The sequence below is a fragment of the Salmo trutta genome, chromosome 27 (assembly GCF_901001165.1).
Source record: "Salmo trutta chromosome 27, fSalTru1.1, whole genome shotgun sequence".
Classification (NCBI taxonomy): domain Eukaryota; kingdom Metazoa; phylum Chordata; class Actinopteri; order Salmoniformes; family Salmonidae; genus Salmo; species Salmo trutta.
Genome location: NC_042983.1, coordinates 2528773 through 2552080, shown reverse-complemented (window position 1 = coordinate 2552080; position 23308 = coordinate 2528773). Strand labels below are relative to the sequence as shown.

Below are 23308 nucleotides of genomic sequence, written 5' to 3'. Positions count from 1 at the left end.
GAACCGGCTGCCTCTAATTGGAGATCATCCCAACAACCCCAACATAGAGATAGAAACCTAGAAAAACAACATAGAAACAGAAAACAAGAAAACCACCCCAAAACACCCCCTGTCACGCCCTGACCTACTCTACTATAGAAAATGACATCTTACAAGGGTCAGGACGTGACAACACGGCTAGACATCCGGGTTGGCAGAGTGTGCTAAAGCAGTGAATAAAACAAACTTAGGGAGGAGGCTTCTAATGTTAACATGCATGAAACCAAGGCTTTTACGGTTACAAAAGTCAACAAATGAGAGCACCTGGGGAATGGCACCTCTTTCAAGCTGAAAGAGGAAAGGGCCTTCCACAAACTGTTGCCACAAAGTTGGAAGCACAGAATCGTCTAGAATGTAATTGTATGCTGTAGTGTTAAGATTTCCCTTCCCTGGACCTAGCGCAAACCATGAAAAACAGGCATAGACCATTATTCCTCCTCCACCAAACTTTACAGCAGTGGCATGTATTTATGGATGCCAAGGGAAGCAAGGCTTCCCAAAACATTTGACAAATAAAATGTTTTGAAAACAAAAAATAATTTATCTTTCGTCTTTCTGTGTTTCATAACTTTCCTTAAATTCACAAGAGACCGAATGTACAGGAGAAAGCACCCGAGCGAGCGAAACAGCGCCCCTCTATCTCGCTACGTATAGGCCATCTATCTCATTCTGTCTGGTTCAAACGAATATGACATTGTTGCCACATGTAGCATTGAAGGCAAGGGAAGTCAGCTAGGAGTCTGGCCTCCTCTTGACAAAAAAGTATAACAAATTAGCCAACCAGCGTTGAGCTGAACTGAGCAAGCTCAACTGTGAATGGTCCTGGCACACCAAAAGAAAGTTGTCCAGTGGCTAGATAGCTAAAATTGTCCCTTTCCTAAATTAGCCATGGATGGAGATAGGGATTTGGACCTGTGGTTTTACTTAATTCTCCTTACTGGCCAACCTCTCCTTGTCCGAGTCTGTAATGCCAACATATTTTAAGCAGACCACCATAGTCCCTGTGCCCAAGAACACTGTGGTAACCTGCCTAAATGACTATCGACCCGTAGTACTCATGTCAGTAGCCTTCAAGTGCTTTGAAAGGCTGGTCATGGCTCACATCAGGAACCATCATGCCGGAAACCTTAGACTCACTCCAATTCGCATACCGCCACAACAGATCCACCGATGACTTAATCTCAATCATACTCCACACTGCCCTTTCCCACCTGGACAAAAGGAACACCTATGTGAGAATGCTGTTCATTGACTACAGTTCAGCGTTCAACACCATAGTACCCACAAAGCTCATCACTAAGCTAAGGACCCTGGGACTAAAACACCTCCCTCTGCAACTGGATCCTGGACTTCCTGACGGGCCGCAACCAGGTGGTAAGGATAGGCAACAACACATCTGCCAGGCTGATCCTCAACACTGGGGCCCCTCAGGGGAGCGTACTTAGTCCCCTCCTGTACTCCTTGTTCACCTACCCGCAGTTGCCAAGCACGACTCCAACACCATTATTAAGTTTGCTGATGGCACAACAGTGGTAGCCTTGATCACCAACAACGATGAGACAGCCTATAGGGAGGAGGTCAGAGACCTGGCAGTGTGGTGCCAGGACAACAACCTCTTCCTCAATGTGAGCAAGACAAAGGAGCTGATCGTGGACTATAGGAAAATGACATTGACGGGGCTGAAGTGGAGCGGGTCGAGAGTGTCCACATCACCAACAAACTATCATGGTCCAAACACACCAAGACAGTTGTGAAGATGCATGACAGCACCTTTTCCCCCTCAGGAAACTGAAAAGATTTGGCATGGGTCCCCAGATCCTCAAAAAGTTCTACAGCTGCACCATCGAGAGCATCCTGACCTGTTGAATCACCGCCAGGTTATGGCAACTGCTCGGCATCCGACCATAAGGCGCTACAGAGGGTAGTGAGTACGACCCAGTACATCACTGGGGCAAAGCTTTCTGACATACAGGACCTATATACTAGGCGGTGTCAGAGGAAGACCCAAAAAATAGTCAAAGACTCCGGTCAACCAAGTCAAAGACTGTTCTCTCTGCTCCCGCACGGCAACCGGTACCGGAGTGCCAAGTCTAGGACCAAAAGGCTCCTTAACAGCTTCTACCCCAAGCAATAAAACTGTTGAACAATTAATCAAATGGCCACCCTGACCTTTTTTACATTGACAACCCCCCAACCCTGTTTTTTTTTACACTGTGCTACTCGCTGTTTATAGTCTATGCATAGTCACTTTACAAATGACCTCGACTAACCTGTACCCCCGCACATTGACTCTGTACTGGTACCCCCTGTAAATAGCCTCGTTTTTGTTATATAATTGTCTTGGTACTTTTTATTTTTTATTTTTAGCTTATTGAGTAAATACACTGCTCAAAAAAATAAAGGGAACACTTAAACAACACAATGTAACTCCAAGTCAATCACACTTCTGTGATATCAAACTGTCCACTTAGGAAGTGTCGTGTCTTTGGCTATGCCGGATTAAGTGATATGACATGCTAACTTATAAAATGATTTCTCTGTAATTAATATTACCTGATTAAGCTAATCATGTAAATGTAATTAACTAGAAAGTCGGGGCACCACGGAAGAACGTTTATAGAGCCGTTATCTTCCGAATAAACTCTTAAAATACTTAGTAATATTTTACATCGATAGCAGTCAATATTAACCCTTATCTTATTTTCAGTCTCATAATGAAAGTTGTAAATTCTTGGCTATCTTCACGAACCCTGGCTAACAAGTTGAATCAGCAATACAAAATTGGGTTTAATCATTTATTTACTAAATACCTAAACTAATCACACAGAATTACATATACACAGAATACAAATGATGTCATACAGAAAACGTCCTGGTGGACGGAACCTGTATCATGGCTGGTTACACAAAGGAAAGGGGGTTGGGCTTGAATGAAAGAGCGGGAAGATTTAGGAACAGAGAAACAGCAGCTATGCTATCGTAAATACATTATCTTATGCATTCTAAATTACCGCCCATTTGGAAAAGGAAAATGCAATAAATATTTACTCTGAGCTGCGCTTCGGTAGATTGGTCGTAGATGCTGGCCGGGTTGGCCAACAGATCTTCCTGTAAACTCTTAAGAATGTCTCTGGTGGTAAATTGGATACGTGGTGGTATCTTCGTCCGTCTGTTAGACTGGATCCGTCGTCCGTCCTTTCCTAGCCCACGTCTACAGCGGCCGCTGCTAACTCAACGGCTAGGAAGTATCACTTCTGTATAGTGAATAAGCTCAAAGTTCATACCAGTTCATACCATAGCTCACGCCGAGGTTGGCTTAGTTCTGTCCTTGACATGTGTGTCCTTCTAACGTAGAGGCTGCAGACCTCCCGTACTGGAACCACCTGGTTATCTTTTCATCAAAGGCTTATATAGTGGAGAGGGGGATGGAGGTGTTTCATCGTTTATAACCCCTGTCTCTTCACAGGGTTGGGCCACTGATCAAGCAGGGCACTTTCCTTATGAAAACCCAATTCTCTCATTTGGAAGCTAAAATTACATTTAATCTCCTAACAAACAATTTCAATATCAAACATTTCAATTGCATAACAATTCCAGGTGACTCTGATAACTAGAGGGTGGATACTTTCCCAGGTACAGTTTATGTCATCCTGTCATCAGTCATAATGTCTCAGATGACAACTGGACATCCATACTCATTACGTTCCAAAGCATATTTCCAACTTGGTTTTATTACCAAAATATGGTTCCTTTCCCCATTTGTTTGATGTTCCCAGACTCTCTATATTTAACACAGGCTATTCAAGTCCTTCAGTAGGGTCAGAGAGGGGAAGGGAGAAAGGTATTTATGGGGGGGGTCATAAATCTTACCCACAGGCCAACGTCATGACAGAAGCAACACTGATTGACAATAAATTTCACATGCTGTTGTGCAAATGGAATAGACAACAGGTGGAAATTATAGGCAATTAGCAAGACACCCCCAATAAAGGAGTGGTTCTGCAGGTGGGGACCACAGACCACTTCTCAATTCCTATGCTTCCTGGCTGATGTTTTGGTCACTTTTGAATGCTGGCGGTGCTTTCACTCTAGTGGTAGCATGAGACGGATTCTACAACCCACACAAGTGGCTCAGGTAGTGCAGCTCATCCAGGATGGCACATCAATGCGAGCTGTGGCAAGAAGGTTTGCTGTGTCTGTCAGCGTAGTGCCCAGAGCATGGAGGCGCTACCAGGAGACAGGCCAGTACATCAAGAGGCCGTAGTAGGGCAACAACCCAGCAGCAGGACCGCTACCTCCGCCTTTGTGCAAGGAGGAGCAGGAGAAGCACTGCCAGAGCCCTGCAAAATGACCTCCAGCAGGCCACAAATGTGCATGTGTCTGCTCAAACGGTCAGAAACAGACTCCATGAGGGTGGTATGAGGGCCCGACGTCCACAGGTGGGGGTTGTGCTTACAGCCCAACACCGTGTAGGACGTTTGGCATTTGCCAGAGAACACCAAGATTGGCAAATTCGCCACTGGCGCCCTGTGCTCTTCACAGATGAAAGCAGGTTCACACTGAGCACGTGACAGACGTGACAGAGTCTGGAGACGCCGTGGAGAACGTTCTGCTGCCTGCAACATCCTCCAGCATGACCGGTTTGGTGGTGGGTCAGTCATGGTGTGGGGTGGCATTTCTTTGGGGGGCCGCACAGCCCTCCATGTGCTCGCCAGAGGTAGCCTGACTGCCATTAGGTACCGAGATGAGATCCTCAGACCCCTTGTGAGACCATATGCTGGTGCGGTTGGCCCTGGGTTCCTCCTAATGCAAGACAATGCTAGACCTCATGTGGCTGGAGTGTGTCAGCAGTTCCTGCAAGAGGAAGGCATTGATGCTATGGACTGGCCCGCCCGTTCCCCAGACCTGAATCCAATTGAGCACATCTGGGACATCATGTCTCGCTCCATCCACCAACGCCACGTTGCACCACAGACTGTCCAGGAGTTGGCGGATGCTTTAGTCCAGGTCTGGGAGGAGATCCCTCAGGAGACCATGCGCCACCTCATCAGGAGCATGCCCAGGCGTTGTAGGGAGGTCATACAGGCACGTGGAGGCCACACACACTACTGAGCCTCATTTTGATTTGTTTTAAGGACATTACATCAAAGTTTGATCAGCCTGTAGTGTGGTTTTCCACTTTAATTTTGAGTGTGACTCCAAATCCAGACCTCCATGGGTTGATAAATTGGATTTCCATTGACTATTTTTGTGTGATTTTGTTGTCAGCACATTCAACTATGTAAAGAAAAGAGTATTTAATAAGATGATTTCTTTCATTCAGATCTAGGCTGTGTTGTTTAAGTGTTCCCTTTATTTTTTTGAGCAGTATATTTTCTTAACTCTATTTCTTGAACTGCATTATTGGTTAAGGACTTGTAAGTAAGAATTTCCGTGTAATGTCTACACTGGTTAAATTCGGCGCATGTGACAAATACAATTTGATTTGATGATGTTGAAATGGTGCTGGAATAGTGGAGGCAATTAGTGTTTTCTTTGTGATTTGTGGTAACTAAAATGTCCAAAAATGTCGGAAACATTAACTTGCGTGACAGTGCTGTATGTCATGCAGTGGCGACCCATTATTGTTTTGAACCCCACTTGTTTAGCTAAACATATATATATATATATATATATATATACAGTTGAAGTTGGAAGTTTATATACACCTTAGCCAAATACATTTCAACTCAGTTTTTCACAATTCCTGACATTTAATCCTATAAAAAATTCCCTGTCTTAGGTCAGTTAGGATCACCACTTTATTTTAAGGATGTGAAATGTCAGAATAATAATAGAGAGAATGATTTATTTCAGCTTTTATTTCTTTCATCACATTCCCAGTGGGTCAGAAGTTAACACACACTTGATTAGTATTTGGTAGCAATGCCTTTAAATTGTTTAACTTGGGTCAAACGTTTTGGGTAGCCTTCCACAAGCTTCTCACAATAAGTTGGGTGAATTTTGGCCCATTCTTCCTGAGTTTGGTTTGTAGGCCTCCTTGCTCGCATATGCTTTTTCAGTTCTGCCCACAAATTTTCTATGGGATTGAGGTCAGGGCTTTGTGATGGCCACTCCAATACCTTGACTTTGTTGTCCTTAAGCCATTTTCCCACAACTTCGGAAATATGCTTGGTGTCATTGTCCATTTGGAAGACCCTTTTGCGACCAAGCTTTAACTTCCTGACTGATGTCTTGAGATGTTGCTTCAATATATCCACATAATTTTCCTTGCTAATGATGCCATCTATTTTGTGAAGTGCACCAGTCCCTCCTGCAGCAAAGCACCCCCACAACATGATGCTGCCACCCCCATGCTTCACGGTTGGAATGGTGTTTTTCGGCTTGCAAGCCTCCCCCTTTTCCCTCCGAACACAACGATGTTCATTCTGGCCGAACAGTTCTATTTTTGTTTCATCAGACCAGAGGACATTTCTCCAAAAAGTATGATCTTTGTCCCCATGTGCAGTTGCAAACCGTAGTCTGGCTTTTTAATGGCAGTTTTGGAGCAGTGGCTTCTTCCTTCCTGAGTGGCCTTTCAGGTTATGTCGATATAGGTCTTGTTTTACTGTGGATATAGATACTTTGTACCTGTTTCCTCCAAAATCTTCACAATGTCATTTGCTGTTGTTCTGGGATTGATTTGCACTTTTCACACCAAAGTACGTTCATCTCTAGGAGACAGAACGCGTCTCCTTCCTGAGCGGTATGGTGGCTGCGTGGTCCCATGGTGTTTATACAAATGTACTTGCGTACTATTGTTTGAACAGATGAACCTTCAGGTGTTTGGAAATTTCTCCCAAGAATGAACTAGACTTGTAGAGGTCTACAATTTATCTGAGGTCTTGGCTGATTTCTTTTGATTTTCCCATGACGTCAAGCAAAGAGGCACTGAGTTTGAAGGTAGGCCTTGAAATACATCCACAGGTACACCTCCAATTGACTCAAATGATGTCAATTAGCCTATCAGAAGCTTCTAATGCCATGACTTCATTTTCTGGAATTTTCCAAGCTGTTTAAAGGCACAGTCAACTTAGTGTATGTAAACTTCTGACCCACTGGAATTGTGATACAGTGAATTATAAGTGAAATAATCTGTCTGTAAACAATTGTTGGAAAAACTACTTGTGTCATGCACAAAGTAGATGTCCTAACCGACTTGCCAAAACTATAGTTTGTTAACAAGACATTTGTGGAGTGTTTGAAAAATGAGTTTTAATGACTCCAACCTAAGTGTATGTAAACTTCTGACTTCAACTGTATATATACACAATGCATTCGGAAAGAGTTCAGACCTCTTGACTTTTTCCATATTGTTACATTATAGTCGTATCCTAAAATGGCAACAAACCAAAAAAATCTACACACAATACCCCATAATGACAAAGTGAAAAAAGGTTTTGAATTTTATTCTAATTTAATAATTGTTTTAAACAGAAATACCTTACTTACGAAATTGAGCTCAGGTGCATCCTGTTTCCATTGACCATCCTTGAGATGTTTCTTCAACTTGATTGGAGTCCACCTGTGGTAAATTTAATTGATTGGACATGATTTGGAAAGGCACACACCTGTCTATATAAGGTCCCACAGTTGATAGTTTATGTCAGAGTAAAAACCAAGCAATGAGGTCAAAGGAATTGTCCATAGAGCTCCGAGACAGGACTGTCGGGGTACAGAGATGGAGACGGGTACCAAAACATTTCTGCATCATTGAAGGTCCCCAAGAACACAGTGGCCTCCATCATTCTTAAATGAAAGATGTTTGGAACCACCAAGATTCTTCCTAGAGCTGGCCGCCCGGCCAAACTGAGCAATCGGGGGAGAAGGGCCTTGGTCAGGGATGTGACCAAGAACCCGGTGGTCACTCTGACAGAGCTCCAGAGTTCCTCTGTGTAAATGGGAGAACCTTCCAGAAGGGCAACCATCTCTGTCGCACCCCACCAATCAGGCTTTATGGTAGAGTGGCAAGCAAGAGTGGGGAAATAAATCTAAAATTCTAGAATGGCAAATTTGGGTCAAGCAGTGCGCTGTTGAAGTGCAGTGAAGTGAGAGAGATTGATAGAACCTTTGGCCAATCACAAGTGCTAACTGTAGAGCTAAACGTAATGTGATTGGCTCAAAGGCAATCCATATGACAGTCCGGCCTCTGTCTTAGTAGTGGGGAGATGGATGTTGAAGTGTCAATGAGCAAGGCAGAGCCAAAAGGACTGATATGGACAGTGGTGATGCAGAGATGGCAGCAGAAGTGGAACAGAGACACTAAGCCAGGGCAGGCATCTATTCCGAGGAATGTTGGGTAGGGGAGGACGGCAGGAAGAGACAGAAGAGAGGAGGCCATCTTTACAAGACTAAGTGTGGGACACAGCCGGTTGAATACGACATTAAATATGATAGGAAAGCATCCAACAGGAACGTATGATTACTGCCAGGAAACAGAGAAAGTGGAGCATGTACTGATACAGTGTGGATATGGGAGGGAAAGAGAGAATGAGATCCAGTATAAGGGAGAAGGGGATACAGAAATTGAGTTTAAAGAGCATACTGAGTAGAACATCATTAGATACAGTCCCAAATATGTTATATTTTTTAAGAGAAACAGGGCTGGCAGGTAGGATTTAGTTCCTCCCTCTCTCTGGCCCACACTTCAGTACAGTAGGTGGCGGTAATGCACCATAACATTGAATGCCAACCTCAGATAAACCCCACTGAAGAAAAAGTCAGGCCTCTGTCTGCCACCTTGCGTTGTTTTTGTTCAACCAAATCCTGTGTGCAGCCCCCCGGAATCAGTCCTTGCATTTCCTCTTTCAGGAAAATAACCGCTTTGAAATGGTATGGGGGTAACTTACTCCTTCCATCATCCTTTTAGAATATACCAACACCCTCTATCCATCATTGACCATGTCACATCTCTGGTCCTGTCCATCTCCATGTCTACACAGGTATGTGTGTCTGGTCTATGAGCAGTCAGGCTGGCTCTCCTGCACCGAGCCAGTCCTCACCAACCTCTCTGGAGACAACCCTGGAAAGATCAAGATCCAAGTCTTTCAACAGACGTATGGACAGGGAACTCCCGTAGCTGGGACCTGCTATCATCCAGAATAGGATGACTATGTCTCTAAACTCTATGAACAACTGTCTGGAAAATAAACAGACTTGTGAGATACATGAGTATCCTGAAATTGGCTGCAATATATATTGACTTGTGAGTATCTTGGGATTCACATTATGTAGCTAAACTACAGAAACCCCAACAATTAAGCCTTTTTTGTTTGCCACTCGCTTACTTTACCATTGTGTACTGTGAGCAATGACCTATATTTTCTCATTATGATCCATTGAAAATGAATCTCACTATCCCCATGATCAGCCACAATAAAACAACACAATCTAGAGTTATGTTATATTCTTTGTAAGCGTTCTCGTTTACTTGTGTGTTTACAGTTTTAATTAGTTACTCACTATAGAATCAGTTTTCCTTTTTGTAGACACTGGCAATAGTGCTGGAGAAAATTCCTATGAGAACGTGCCCGAAGTGCCCCTGAAAATTAAACCTGAGCCTGCACAAGCTAGGCACAATTCCAAGCTAGGCACAATTTGGAGTCACAAAATATTCAAATAAAATAAACATCCAATGAAGTCAAAACTTTGTGTGATGAGCACTTTATTTACAAATATAATTAAAAGCTTGGATGACAGACTCATGCTCTCTCTTAAATCCTGAAAAACCAAATTAAAGTGCATGCAATAATAAAGCATTTATTTTACTGATCTGGTTTATAAGAAAATACACAGCTTGTAGAGTGTGGAGGTTACAGCAAAAATAATGATTCATTTCAGTTGGAAATTTCAGAGCAAGAAACCCATTGCCCGATTGATTCGACTTTCAAATACAGAACGAAGAGGAAGGAGAAAAATGTAATTATTATTATTTTAAAACGATTTGAGTAACAGCTAAAATAGTACAATACGAAAATAAGTAAAACCTCTCCAAAAAAATCCTTCTATACACAAAATACATGTCCCTCCCCAAGCCCCGACAAAGCCCTTTGTGCTACCTGGGAGTAGGGATTCACACGTGTCTGTGTCTGGAGTGACACCCTATTCCCTACATAGTGCATTATTTTATATACTATATAGTGCACTAACCAGAGCCCCAAAAGTACTGCACTACATAGGGAATAGTGTGTCATGACTCAACCATATGGTATTCACATTACCTGCCAGTGCAGAGAATCAGTATGATACAGTGGTATCAGGGTGCATTGCAAGTCTCCCTCTTCAGTGTCTCATGTCAAGTCAATAATCAAAATCTCTCCAAAGGAGGAGTCACATTTATTTACTGTACCATTACGTAGACTATGACTTTAAACATGTTCTCAACGTATCAAATTGCTTTAAATTTTCCATAAAAATTTCCTGATGAATATAAAAAGCAAAAAGAGTTGAAGGAACTGGAAGCAGGGCCAAGAAGACAATAAGGCTGCAGAAGGAGGACCAGTTTGTTTTAGTTTTTCGGCTTTATGTTTTTGCACAGCTTGAACAAATGATTAACCTCTAATGCATGATCATTGAGCAACACAATATTATTCACTTCTATTGTCTCTTATTCTCTCCCTCTGGTTTCCACTTTTAGTGTAACTAAAAGTGTCATCATTGCACAAGAAACAGGAACACCGTGACATTGTATTGTTATTCTTTAAAACAAAGACAACCTAGGAAGTTATCCAGCATTTTTAGTCATCTTGTGACGGACACGACGAGAGCTGGGGGCCCGTTGGCTATAGACCAGCGCAGGCACTGGGCTGGTTTGTATGTGGCTGGTGTGTGTGTGTGTACACACATTTCTGTGTGTAGCTGTGTGTGTGTGGGCATCAGTAGCTAAAGACCCTAACTGCCCAGCCCAACCAAAACCAGACCAGGTCACATCAGGTCACGAGGCTGAGGAGGAACGGGAGGGTCGTCACACCAGACGACGAAGACGAGGTCACCAGGGCTGGCCTAGTCATCTGTAGTCATCCTTGGGGGGGTCCAGAGCCCCCAGATTAACAAAGCCCAGTCGGAGGCTCTCCATGTCGAACGTGTCGATCTCTCTCTCCTGGCGATCCAGCAGGTGCTTGATCCTCTCTGTACGCTCCTTCTGAAGGGAAGCCAGCTCCTCTTCAATCTACAGAACCACAACTTAGTTAATTAAACTAGTGGAAGCAAGAGCATTTGGAACCAGTAAGGTATGAGTATTGCAGAGTTCGACCTGCAAGGGCCAGTGTAGTGCGTGTGCAGGCTTTTTCAGTTTTTTGCTTAGCTTTGATTTTTGGGTCAGCGTTGATTTGAAATTCAGCATAATTCTGTAACCACTCCGTCAACTAACTACAGACAGAAATACGCCTGCACTAGCCATGAGTAGAGACAGACATAATTTACTGTCAATCAATCCATTACAGCCATTGTCTGCATCTTAAATCAATAAATATTAGCTGTTCATCTTTCATTTTCAGCGTTTGGTACAGATTGATTCCATTCCATAAAGCCTCTAGATACAGATTACATCTGGCCCCTGAGACACGCTATCTAGACAGTGGATCGAAATCAGCAGTCAGCACTTCTCTGGAAGCGTATAAGTCTGGGGTGTGTTCATTCGGAACCAAATGGAAAAAGACAAACTGAAACAGGGAGGGACTGTTCCAATAAGAAATGCACATTTTAGTTTTCCATTGCAGAACACTTTAAAACATTTTCAGTTGTGTTTCCTGATGAATACAACACTGATACAGGGTTAACAATGACATCGCCTGATCGAGAAAGCCTGCAGGGCAACAGATAGTCACCAGATGGCGCCACACCACCAAAGGTTGCATAATACTGTAATGATACTACTGTAGGCTACTGCCTGGGCAACAGAAACTGGATCAGGGCGGCATGTTCCTTTGTTATCAAGGAGCGATATAGCGATGACATCATTGCCTTGGAAAAACATATTATTCAAGAATAAAAAAATATATATATTCTGACTGATAAAGTGGCCTATAGTGATTTGAATGTATGCAATGCCAGGCCATCAGCATCAACTGTTCAGATGTAAATTGTCAACAGCGGTGTACAGAAGTATTGAGTGGGGAGAAGATGTGAAAGAGAAGGTGTTGTGACACCAGATTGTAGAACACAGAAAGGAGTGCATGACTCAATTAATACAATAGTAAGTAATGTCTTATTGTTATGGAGGACCATATTACATAATCTAATATACTAAATCAATTATTCATTTTTAACACACTGGGTAGGATTCAAATATAGAGCATGTTGTAAGAATAATACAACACTAACATGATGGGATTTTGCAACCAAAACTGAGTGCATGACAAATTCTTTGGGCCTCAGTTACAAATTAGTAGAGTGAAATGTGTGTCAAATGAAAGTGAAATCTGTCTCTGTGGGTGCGTGTTGATTCTGCTTCCAGCACATTGTGCTCCACAAAGGCTCTGCCTGCATGAGTGTGAGTATGTGTGTGTATATCTGTGTCTGTCTGCGTTCTGTGCAGCTGTCTGGGTATCTGTGTCCGTTTTTGCTCCTCCCTACCCCTCGACCTTTTGTTCTAGGTGGGCTCTGTGTGTACGTGTGTGTCCGTACGTATCGGTCCGTCTCTCTCTCCGTATCAGTCTGTCACTCCCCTCTCGACACCTCTACCTTTTGTTCGAGGTGGGCTCTGCGCAGCGAAACCTTCTGCTCCAGCTTCTGCTGCTCTCTGTCGTGCTGGGCCTCGGTCTGCATCTTGATCTTACTCTGGTAGGCATTCAGCAGCTCCATCTCCTGCTGCAGCTGCTGCCTCAGAGCCTGGCACTCGGCTTCCTGGGCCTCGTCCAGACGCAGCTGACGGGGAGAAATAAAAGAGAAGACCCCAACAGAGAAAGGGGGAATAAAGAGAGAGCGAGAGAAAACGAAAACACAGGGGGAGGGGAGGGGGAGGAAAGAGGGTGGGAGAGGGAATAGAATAAGAGTGGTGAAAGAGATGAAGGGAGAGAGGGGCAGTGAAGAGAAGAGAAAAGAGAGGAAGAAGCGAAGAGAAAAGGAAATAGAAGAAGAGACCGGACGAGTGATGGGAATAAGAGAAGCAAAGAGGGTTACAAACTCCTACAACGACCTAAATCTCCTATGCCTTGGGGCCTAAGATTATTTCATTCCCATATGGGACTATTCTTAATGTCAGATATTAGTTATTAAAGATCTTTGACATTTATATGAATTAGTTCTTTGAGATTGTCAAAGGAAATGATCAAATATTAACTTCTTAGTTACAAAACAAACTTAGTTAGTAATCCCAACTCGGTCATCAAAACACCCGTTCTCCATTTTGTGCCGACTCACCGCCTGCGATGCCATCATCTCGTTGATGCTCTGTTCGTACTGCTCAGCCAGGATGGCCAGTTTCCTGGTCTGCTCCTCCTTAAGGGCCTTGAGCACCGTCTTGTGTTCGCTCTTGGGCGTAACCTCCATCTGGTGGTGTCTCAGGGCCTTGTACTGCTTGGTCTGGACCTTACACGTGTCCTGGAACTGCTTCTTAATTTGCAGCTCCATGGCCTGATGAGATTGGAACAGGTAGGTGAACGAGGAGAGTGTTAAACACAAGCACACACACAGATGGATTTTAGGGATCCTGTTGACCCATTACATTCAGTTTCTACTGCATGTTCTTTGCCTGTCCTAATATGGTTCATCTTCTGATGAATGCAACGGCTTGTTACATTTAAGTCTTTTGTAACCAACACTTAGGATTTCCCCTTTTCCAGGACTGCGTGCACTAGCTGCACCCCCCTAACCCTCACACCTTGAGGTTAATGGTCTGCTATGTCACTATGTCTTGCTCTATATAATCTGCTACCTGGTTAGATCAAAGCCTGTTCCTGGAGAACACCTAATGTAGCTACCAATGTAGCCATCACATTCCCAGGGTTGCATTCGCTAGCTGTTCCTGGCCTCACCCACACCTTGAGGTTCTTGGGCTGCTGCCGTAGCTCCAGGACGTGTTTGCGGTGGAGCTCTCTCTCGCGACGGTTGTTGTACTCTATCTGGTTCTCCAGTTCTGTCTGGTGCTGAAGGCGGATCAGGTCCATGCGGAGCTTCTGAAGGGTCTTCAGCTGACGATGCTCCAGCTCCTGGGTCGATTCATCGTGTCTGATCAGCATGGCATGCTCCATCTCCTTCTGGGTCTTCTTCTTGTTCAGCTCCTGATCAGAGTGGGAGAGAGAGGGGGAGGGAGCGAGAGATATGGAGAGATAGGGAGGGATAAATGGAGAGAGAGAGAGTGGGAAGGGGAGGAGAGGGAGGAAGAGATGGGAATTATCATGGTCATCCATGACACAAACTTTGCTTTGTATGGGAAAGGACATTTGGTCTGGGGCATCAGTGTCACGTGGTGTTGCCCTTATGGACATTGCAGACACAAGACTACACTTCAATTATTTGTGCATTTGTTTTCTGCCTTTTCAAGGTTTCTATTGTTCTACTATGCTATGGCAATGTCACTAGGTAAATAACATCTCAAGCACAACAGTGCCACCATACTATAGGCAATAACACACAGACACTATATCCAAATACTCCTAAAAATCTCCCTTATTTCTATCCTTCAAGTCTATGAGAGGAGCAGTTTCAGGGCTGGCTGGGTTTTGGTAGCCTGGTCCCAGGGCTGTTTGTGCTGAGTGGACAAGACATTTCAAGCAGATCTTGGACCAGGCAAGCTTTAGGGTATCATCCAATGTGCCCCTAGGTTTCGGGTGGACGCCCATATAAGGTCTCAGACCTCCTAATACTTTCCTACCCCCCCCCTCCTTTACAGAGCAGATTAGGAGATTACAACAGTGTTGCCTTGCTTATACTTTCTAATCTGCTTTCCACAAAATGCAAAACCCCTTCTCTGTGTTTTTCACAAAACAATTGGAAATACTGGTATTGGTCAAAGAAGTCTAGAATTTGGCGAGAACATTGCTTTTCATGTTACAACATTGACCATGTGAATGTTATAGATAATCAGTTGGAGTTGGACATGTGATATTCATATCCCTATTGGATTGCATAGTGTTCACCGCACATCACTGCAGACTGAACTTGAACTAAAATGTGTGTACATCCAACACACTGATTCTCCACACGTCAACCACTCCTCCTTGCCTCTCGTTTGAAATATCTATCTGTACATCTATACAACGTACCTCTCGTATCTGCTCCTGTTCAAACTCGTGCCTCTTGATCATGACTTTGCGTTTGAAGCCTCTGCAGTTCCTGTCGTAGAAGACTCTCTGTTGGCCCAGGAGATGGGCCTCCTCCTCAGCCTGGCTGTGCTGCAAGTTCTCCTTGTGCTTCGACAAGCGCTCCTGCTTCTCCTTCTTAGGGGTGTGGTGGTCCTCGTTCATCTCCTGAAGGGATGGAGATTGAAGACAGATTAAGGTTAATACATTTATGTACACAATTCTCTACTTTTGTATATTTTTTGATACTGAATGTTATCAGTTATTCAACCAAAACGTATTATTAGATAAAGGGAACCTGAGTGAACAAATAACACAACAATGCCATACTTATTTCATTTATTAATAACACCCAATGCCCCTGTGTGAAAAAGTAGTTGCCCCTTACACTCAATAAATGATTGTGCCACCTTTATTTGCAATGACTCCAACCAAAAACTCTTCCTGTAGTTGTTGATCAGTCTCTCATGTCGCTGTGGAGGAATTTTCGCCCACTCTTCCATGCAGAACTGCTTTGGGTTTTCAAGAATGAACTGCTCGTTTCACGTCCTGTCACATCATCTCAATTGGGATTAGGTCTGGACTTTAACTAGGTCATTCAAAAACGTCAAATTTGTTGCTTTTTAGCCATTTTCATGTAGACTTGATTGTGTGTTTTGGATCATTGTCTTGCTGCATGACCCAGCTGCGCTTCAGCTTCAGCTCACAGACAGATGGCCTGACATTCTCCTGTAGTCTAAGACACGGCATCTCAGTGCAAGAGGAATCACTGCAGTACCTGGTTCAAATCCAGGCTGCATCACATCTGGCCGTGATTGGGAGTCCCATAGGGCGGCGCACAATTGGCCCAGCATTGTCTGGGTTTGGCTGGGGTAAGCCGTCATTGTAAACAAGAATTTGTTCTTGACCGACTTGCCTAGTTAAATAAAAAATAAATGAAAAAATAAAATAATTATCTGACACAAAGCAGAATTCATGGTTCCTTCTATTAAGGCAAGTCATCCAGGTCCTGAGGCAGCAAAGCATCCCCAAACCATCACACTACCACCACCACGCTTGACCGTTGGTATGAGATTTTTATTGTGGAATGTAGTGTTTCGTTTTCGCCAGTTATAATGGGACCAATGATCCAAAACACACAATCAAGTCTGCATCAAAATGGCTAAAAGCATGGTGGTTGTAGTGTGATGGTTTGGGGATGCTTTGCTGCCTCAGGACCTGGATGACTTGCCTTAACAGAAGGAACCATCCTTTCTGCTCTGTATCAGATAATTCTACATGAGAATGTCAGGCCATCCGTCTCTGAGCTGAAGCAAAGCTGGGTCATGCAGCAAGACAATGATCCAAAACACAATCAAGTCTACATCAAAATGGCTCAAAAGCAACAGTTTTGGAATTACCTAGTTAAAGTCCAGACCTAATCCCAATTGAGATGTTGTGGCAGGACTTGAAATGAGCAGTTCATGCTTGAAAACCCACAAATGTCTCTGATTTAATGCAATGGGCCAAAATTCCTCCATAGCGATGTGAGAGACTAATCAACAACTACAGGAAGCATTTGGTTGCAGTCATTGCAGCTACAGGTGGCACAACCGGTTATTGAGCGTGAGGAGGCAATTACTTTTTCACGCAGGGGAATTGGGTGTTGCATAACTTTGTTAATTAAAGAAATAAAATAAGTATAATTATTTTTTGCTATTTGTAAACAGGTTCTCTTCATCTAATATTTGGTTTTGGTTGAAGATCTGATAACATTCAGTATCAAAACTATGCAAAAATAGAGTAAATCAGAAACGGGGCAAATACTGTTTCACAGCACTGGACTTTGTTCCTACACCTTTATTTGGACTAATGGTCAGGTGTGCAGCAGATCATCTCATTATCTAAGGATTTATTTCAGGCAAAAATACAGCAATAGATAGTGGGAATTATAGACCCACTCACTCAAACTGTTTTGAGGTGTAAATACAGACATATTTTAGATTTTGGGGTGAACTATCTAAATGTATATAGTAGTGTAGAAAACAGAGTAATATTAATGATCAGTAGCTGTCTGATAAGCCAGAAGTCCCTCTGTCACCAAATTCTGACTCAGGCTGCATCACAGAAATTTAGTTTTTGGGTGAACTATCCCTCCAGATCAGTGGAGGTTGCTGAGGGACGGATGAATGGAGTCAGTGGAACGGTGTCAAACATGTGGTTTCCAATGGTTGATACCATTCCATTGATCCCATTCTAGCCATTACTATGAGCCGTCCTCCCCTCAGCATCCTGCACCGCTACAGTTAGTGTCTGTCCCCATTCGGTTTCATGGATGTTATGATAAATCCATGGTTGTATCCAAAATTGTACCCTATTACATTTTTATTGCACTACTTTTGGACTCTTTTGGTGAAAAGTAGTGCACTATTATATAGGGAATCCATGTCTTAATACACTCTCAAGCTAAAACACATTGTTAAGTGTATTAGATCCCTGATCTTTCTGTGTGGAATGATTCATCTCTACCTACAGTTTGTTGGGATATATATCAGTCCAGGCCAACAATGCCTGCTAACGGAGATGGCCTAGTTCCTGTCACTAAGCGAAACATGATGTATCTAACAATCCACAACAATGGCTCCAGTTTTGAGAAATAGTGTGTCAAGGTTCGTAGAAACAAAAACACAACTTGTGTGTGTGTGCGCGTAGTGAGTAGGAGGGGTGACTAAGGTCTTCTTTTTTTTTTACCGGCTTTTTCCTCCCCAATTTCCTGATATCCAATTAGTAGTTACAGTCTTGTCCCATCGCTGCAACTCCCGTACAGACTCGGCAGAGGAGAAGGTCGAGAGCTGTGTGTCCTCCGAAACACGACCCTGCCAAGCCGCTCTGCTTCTTGACACACTGCTCGCTTAACTTTAAGCATCAGCTATCTGAGCAGCTTACCGATCTCTGCAGCTGTACATAGCCCATCTGTAAATAGCCCACCAAACAACCTACCTCATCCCCATATTGTTTTGATTTACTTTTTGCTCTTTTGCACACCAGTATTTGAACTTGCACATCTACCACTTCAGTGTTAATTTGCTAAATTGTAATTACTTCTCTACTATGGCCTATTTATTGCCTTACCTCCTTACTCCATTTGCACACACTGTATATAGATTTTTCTATTGTGTTATTGACTGTACTTTTGTTTATCCTATGTGTAACTCTGTTGTTTTTTGTCACACTGCTTTGCTTTATCTTGGCCAGGTCGCAGTTGTACATGAGAACATGTTCTCAACTGGCCTACCTGGTTAAATAAAATTAATATAAATAAAAAACCCGGAAGCCAGCCGCACCAATGTGTCGGAGAAAACACTGCCCAACTTGCGACCGTGTCAGCGTGCAAGCAACCAGCTCACCAAAGGAGTCGCTAGAGCGCGATGGGACAAGGGCATCCCGGCCAGCCAAACCCTCCCCTAACCCGCTGCCTCATGAGTTTCCCGGTCGCGGCCGGCTGTGACACAGCCCGGGATCGTACCCGGATCTGTAGTGACACCTCTAGCATTGTGATGCAGTGCCTTAGACCGATGGGCCACTCGGGAGGCCCGAACTCAGCTCCTTCTCAGTAAAAGGCATGACGGAAATACTGCACTTGTGTATGTTTGTGTATTTGCAGGTTTGTGTGTGCATGTATGTATTCGGAGGAGGGCTGATTCCATCCAGCACAATACACAGCGTACCAAATGTATCATTCTATAGTCTGTTGTGATTCAGGGTGCTGAGATCAGTCATACTATACAAGAGGCAGGGGAAGAGGGGGTACAGTACTAGCTAGCGGACACAAACAGACACACAGCTAGAGGCAGGAAACAGGGGCTGGCTAGAGGACATAAACAAACATAGCGTTGCGGACCTCTTTAATCTTCTCCTTGCAGAGCTTGTACTGCTTCTTCTGATTATCTAGGAAGGTGGTGAGCTCCTTCTTCTGCTGGGACACTATCTGCTGCTGGAACTTCTTCTCGTCTGCTGACGTCGTCTTCATCTGAGGGGAGATAAGATGGCAGGGGGAGAGATAGGCAGAGATGTTAGTTAGCTGTGAAGGGGCCTCATATGGGAGAGAGGAACAGAGCGAGAAAACACATGCCTAATGTTGTTTCGCTAGCTAGCCTTCTGGCTTACATTCCTCCAGGTGTTCTTGTATGACAAGGAGGGCAGGCTGGATCATGGATGTTAGCCTAGTCTGCAGAGTTACAGATGACCTAGTTAGCTTTTTAACTTCTACTCGACATAGGGTGGCAGCAATGCCCAACCCATAACATGAGTGAGTTGCCCTCTCCCCAAAGTAAGGTTAACATCCCCACCCCTCCCCAGACACCTTTTCTGTGAGGACGGCATGGCACTTCTCTAGAACAGGCCAGTTTCTCTAGGTCAGGACCCCCCCCCCCCCCCAACCAAACCTACCTCTTTGTCACAGTGGACGGTGTGTCTCTTAGCCAGTTTCTCCAGCTCTATGTAGGCATTGTTGGCCTGGGTCTCCACCTCCTTCTGCAGCTTCAGTCTGTGTTCATCCATCTCAGCCTTCAGCTTGTTTTCCAGAGCTATCAGCTGCTTCTGGTGCTGCCGTCTCATACGTTTATATCCCGACATCTGCTCCCGCAGCTCATTCTCTTGCTCATGCTCATGGATCTGCTTGGTCACCTGGTGAAAGGAAAGGTTCAGTGAGGCCAATGAGGGCAGAGATCAGAGGTCAAAAGTGAAGGCGTACAGCCAGGAGTGGTATACAGGAAATGGATGGTATGCAGGCAACCACTAGTGGGGACACTGGAACATAGCCCTAGCAGGTATAGGAGAACCTCAACATTGGTCTTCAAGGTTTAGCAGTTCCCTGTTCATGCAGATTTGATGTCATTCTAACTGGTTACTCAGCTTAGATTTACCTTATGAGTGGACTAAGATGTAATGTGAACCATGAATGAAGTGACATCTAACTGCTAACAACATTGGATGCATTACCAAAGCCCGGATCAACATTGGGAAACATCAAAGCAACACCAAGCTAGAGAGCATGGAGTTAATACTGTAAGAAACAGGACAACACAACAAAAAAGCATCTTAATCTGGCAGTCAAAGATGCACATTGTAAACACTCAATATGACAGAGCTGGTTAAAGAGGTTTGAGAGGCTTTAATGAAGTCACACCGACTTAGCTTATAACACCGCCCTGCCGACTGATCAATCCCCCTATACAGTACAAAGCCAAACAACACCAATGCTCTTGACCACTGCATTATTACCAACCTCACAACAATCTAACAGGTGCAACTGTAAAAACTTGCCCAAAACCGAGTGAGATGGAAGACATTTGTCAATGGCCTATGTTCCTCATAGGTGCCAAGGGCTTAAGCCAAGTAAATCAAAATCACAACAATATAAAGAGTTAAGAGGACAATCAAACCAAACCTGACAAAAGGGACTATCCAGGTCCCCATAGTAGTCGTTCATCTTCTCATAACTCATCTTCTTAAGGCCAAGCATCATGGCAACGTTCATGTTCAACAACCGTGCGAGCATCCAGAAACCCTGTGTGGCTGTTCCTACACCCGAACCCCTCAGCTCAGCTTTACCCAGCCCAGCAACAAGTCGGCAAGAACCGCGCTGGTTGGTTTACGTTTAGACAAACGACGTTGGACAAACACGGCGGCTGTGGGCTACACAGGGGCAGCTACACAGGGGCAGCAACACAGGGGCAGGCGTGTGAACTGTGAATGAGGGAGGGAGAGGGAGCGGGCTCCATGGGAAGGCAGAACAGAGGGGGCTCTTTGGGGGCCGAGCGGCGCTCGTTCAGCAGGTGGGTCACATGAAAGCCTCATTGAGAGAGGGAGAGGAGGGAGAGAGAGAGGGTGAGGAGAAGTGGTGTCAAAAACGAAGACAGAGAGGGGGGGCTGAGAAAAGGAGAGGGAGAATGAGAGGGAGAGAGAGGGTGAGAAAGAGGGAGATCCCCTCTTAATCTATCTGAATCAATACCCCTACTGTAATGCAGAGCCAATCCTAGTCACTTGCTTTCTGCCATGCTGCCACCAAGGGCCAAGTCACGTCATGTGACTGCCATTCACACAGCCTGGCTCAAAGGAGGGAATCACGCTCCAGAGGGAACACTTCCAGGTCAAAGGTTATTAAGACATTGGATTGGGACACAATGGTGGAAGGACCTTTTGGTTGGTTTATTTGTTTAGTTGACCTTTTGTCAGGTCAGCCACTAAGTCAATGACTTGGTTGATCAAGTGAGTCTTAATGTGTGTAAAGTTTTATTTATTTTGTGTTAACATGTGTTATACTTCGACTTATACATTGATGTAGTATTCTATCTAATTGGAATGTTCAGCCATTTCAAAATGTCTCAATGGAAATAGTTATCTTTCAAAAGAAAACAGGATGTTGTACAGTGCATTCGGAAAGTATTTAGACCTATACTTTTTCCACTTTGCTACGTTACAGCCCTTTTCTCATCAATCTACACACAATACCCCATAATGACAAAGCAAAAACAGAATTTTCAGAATTTTGTAAAAATGTATAAGGCCAAAGAGTGTTTGAGGAGAAGATAGGGGAAACAGAGCTGACATATGGAGAAGTGATCAGGATGAAGAGAAGAAACAGTAGTCCTCTCTTCCTGTGGATAAGCTTGGGGCCTCTACATCTCTGTCTGTCCCCATAGAGAGGACCTTGCTCCTCCTCTCTCTCTCTGTCCCGCTCTCTACAGCCCTCTCAGTCTGTCCCCATAGAGAGGACCTCTCCCCCCTCTCTCTTTTTCTCTCACTCCCCCTCTCTCTAGATCCCTCTCGGTCTCTGTCCCTATAGAAGACCACTAGATAGACTGACATCCTAAACAGGGACTGTTACTTAGAACCAAAACCTTTGAGATTCATCCGTCTTCAAACTGCCAACCAACGTTCCGGTCGACAAAATGCAAGCCCCTTCTTTTGCCCATATCTAAACTCTTGTTAGTGTACGACTGGTACAACACCCAACCGTAAGTGACATGTACAACATTTAGCAAAGCATGGTTGGATTGAAACTATTATCATTGTCTATAGAATAGAGCCATAGATATTCTCCGTTAATAAACAAACTAAAGTACTGTATATGTGGACTAAACCAAAACATATACAGATCTCAGATGGGCATAAAAAGTGTTAATACATGCTATGTTATATTAACATCTCTCGGTCTCCCCAGTCTCCCAGTCTGGCTGACCTGTAATAACCCCATTCATCCCGCTCTCCTCCAGATGGGGCTCACTATCCCGCTCTTCTCTTTCCCTCTCATCCCCCCATTGCTCTCTCCTCTTAACCACTATCTAACACTTCATTCAGTGAGACCAGACAGAGCACACCACACTCTCCTCTCCCGCTTTTTCTCACTTTCTCTCTTGCCTTCAGTCTCATTCCTCTCTGCCTACTTGACTCGCTCTCTTGTCCATTTGTCTGTCTGTCTCTCCTCTGTCCTGCTCTTTCTCGCTTTATTTCTTCTTCAGTCTTTCTCCTTCGCTCTCCATCTGTCTCTCTTGTCCGTCTGTCTGACTGTTTCTCTCTCCTCTTTTCATCCCATCCGCTCATCTCTTCTCCCTCCCTTTTTCTTTGCCATTATATCGCTTATCCTCCCTCCCCCCTCTCCCTGTCTCCCTTCCTCCCTCCACCTGCTCTTTCCAGTCTGAGCGAGTAGTGCAGGGTCCATCTGGGGACGTGTGCTCGCCTCGCGCCAGCCAGAAAGAGATGATGTCATCGAGTCGTCGCAGCAGCAACAGACTACACGCTGTCTGAATGCTGCCTCTTTTGGAGAATAACTAAAACAACCAATTCACTCGGATTAACCGATGAACACAGTCAACAACAAACAAAGGGTCCGTATTGAGAAATGATAAAGAAAACACTAACGGTGCAAAACACTCCACTACCAGTCAGTAAAGCTATGTAACACATGTTAAGGACATAGACACACAGAAACCCTGTTTCCTCCCAGTTCC

The 23308-nt window shown here is 44.2% G+C and overlaps 1 protein-coding gene across 2 annotated transcripts in view; it reads right to left on the bottom strand.

The window, feature by feature from the left end:
* Positions 1–9725: 9725 nt before the first annotated feature.
* Positions 9726–23308, bottom strand: part of taok3a (TAO kinase 3a) — a 101004-nt gene continuing 87421 nt past the window's right edge. For both annotated transcript variants that reach the window (XM_029716315.1, XM_029716316.1), the window contains exons 15-21: positions 19746–19982; positions 19198–19326; positions 15282–15485; positions 14058–14297; positions 13438–13650; positions 12760–12942; positions 9726–11245 (exon numbers count right to left, since the gene is read on the bottom strand). In XM_029716315.1, coding sequence (XP_029572175.1) covers positions 11084–11245; positions 12760–12942; positions 13438–13650; positions 14058–14297; positions 15282–15485; positions 19198–19326; positions 19746–19982 — 1368 coding nt within the window. In that variant the 3' untranslated portion in view covers positions 9726–11083. The remainder of the gene's footprint in view (positions 11246–12759; positions 12943–13437; positions 13651–14057; positions 14298–15281; positions 15486–19197; positions 19327–19745; positions 19983–23308) is intronic.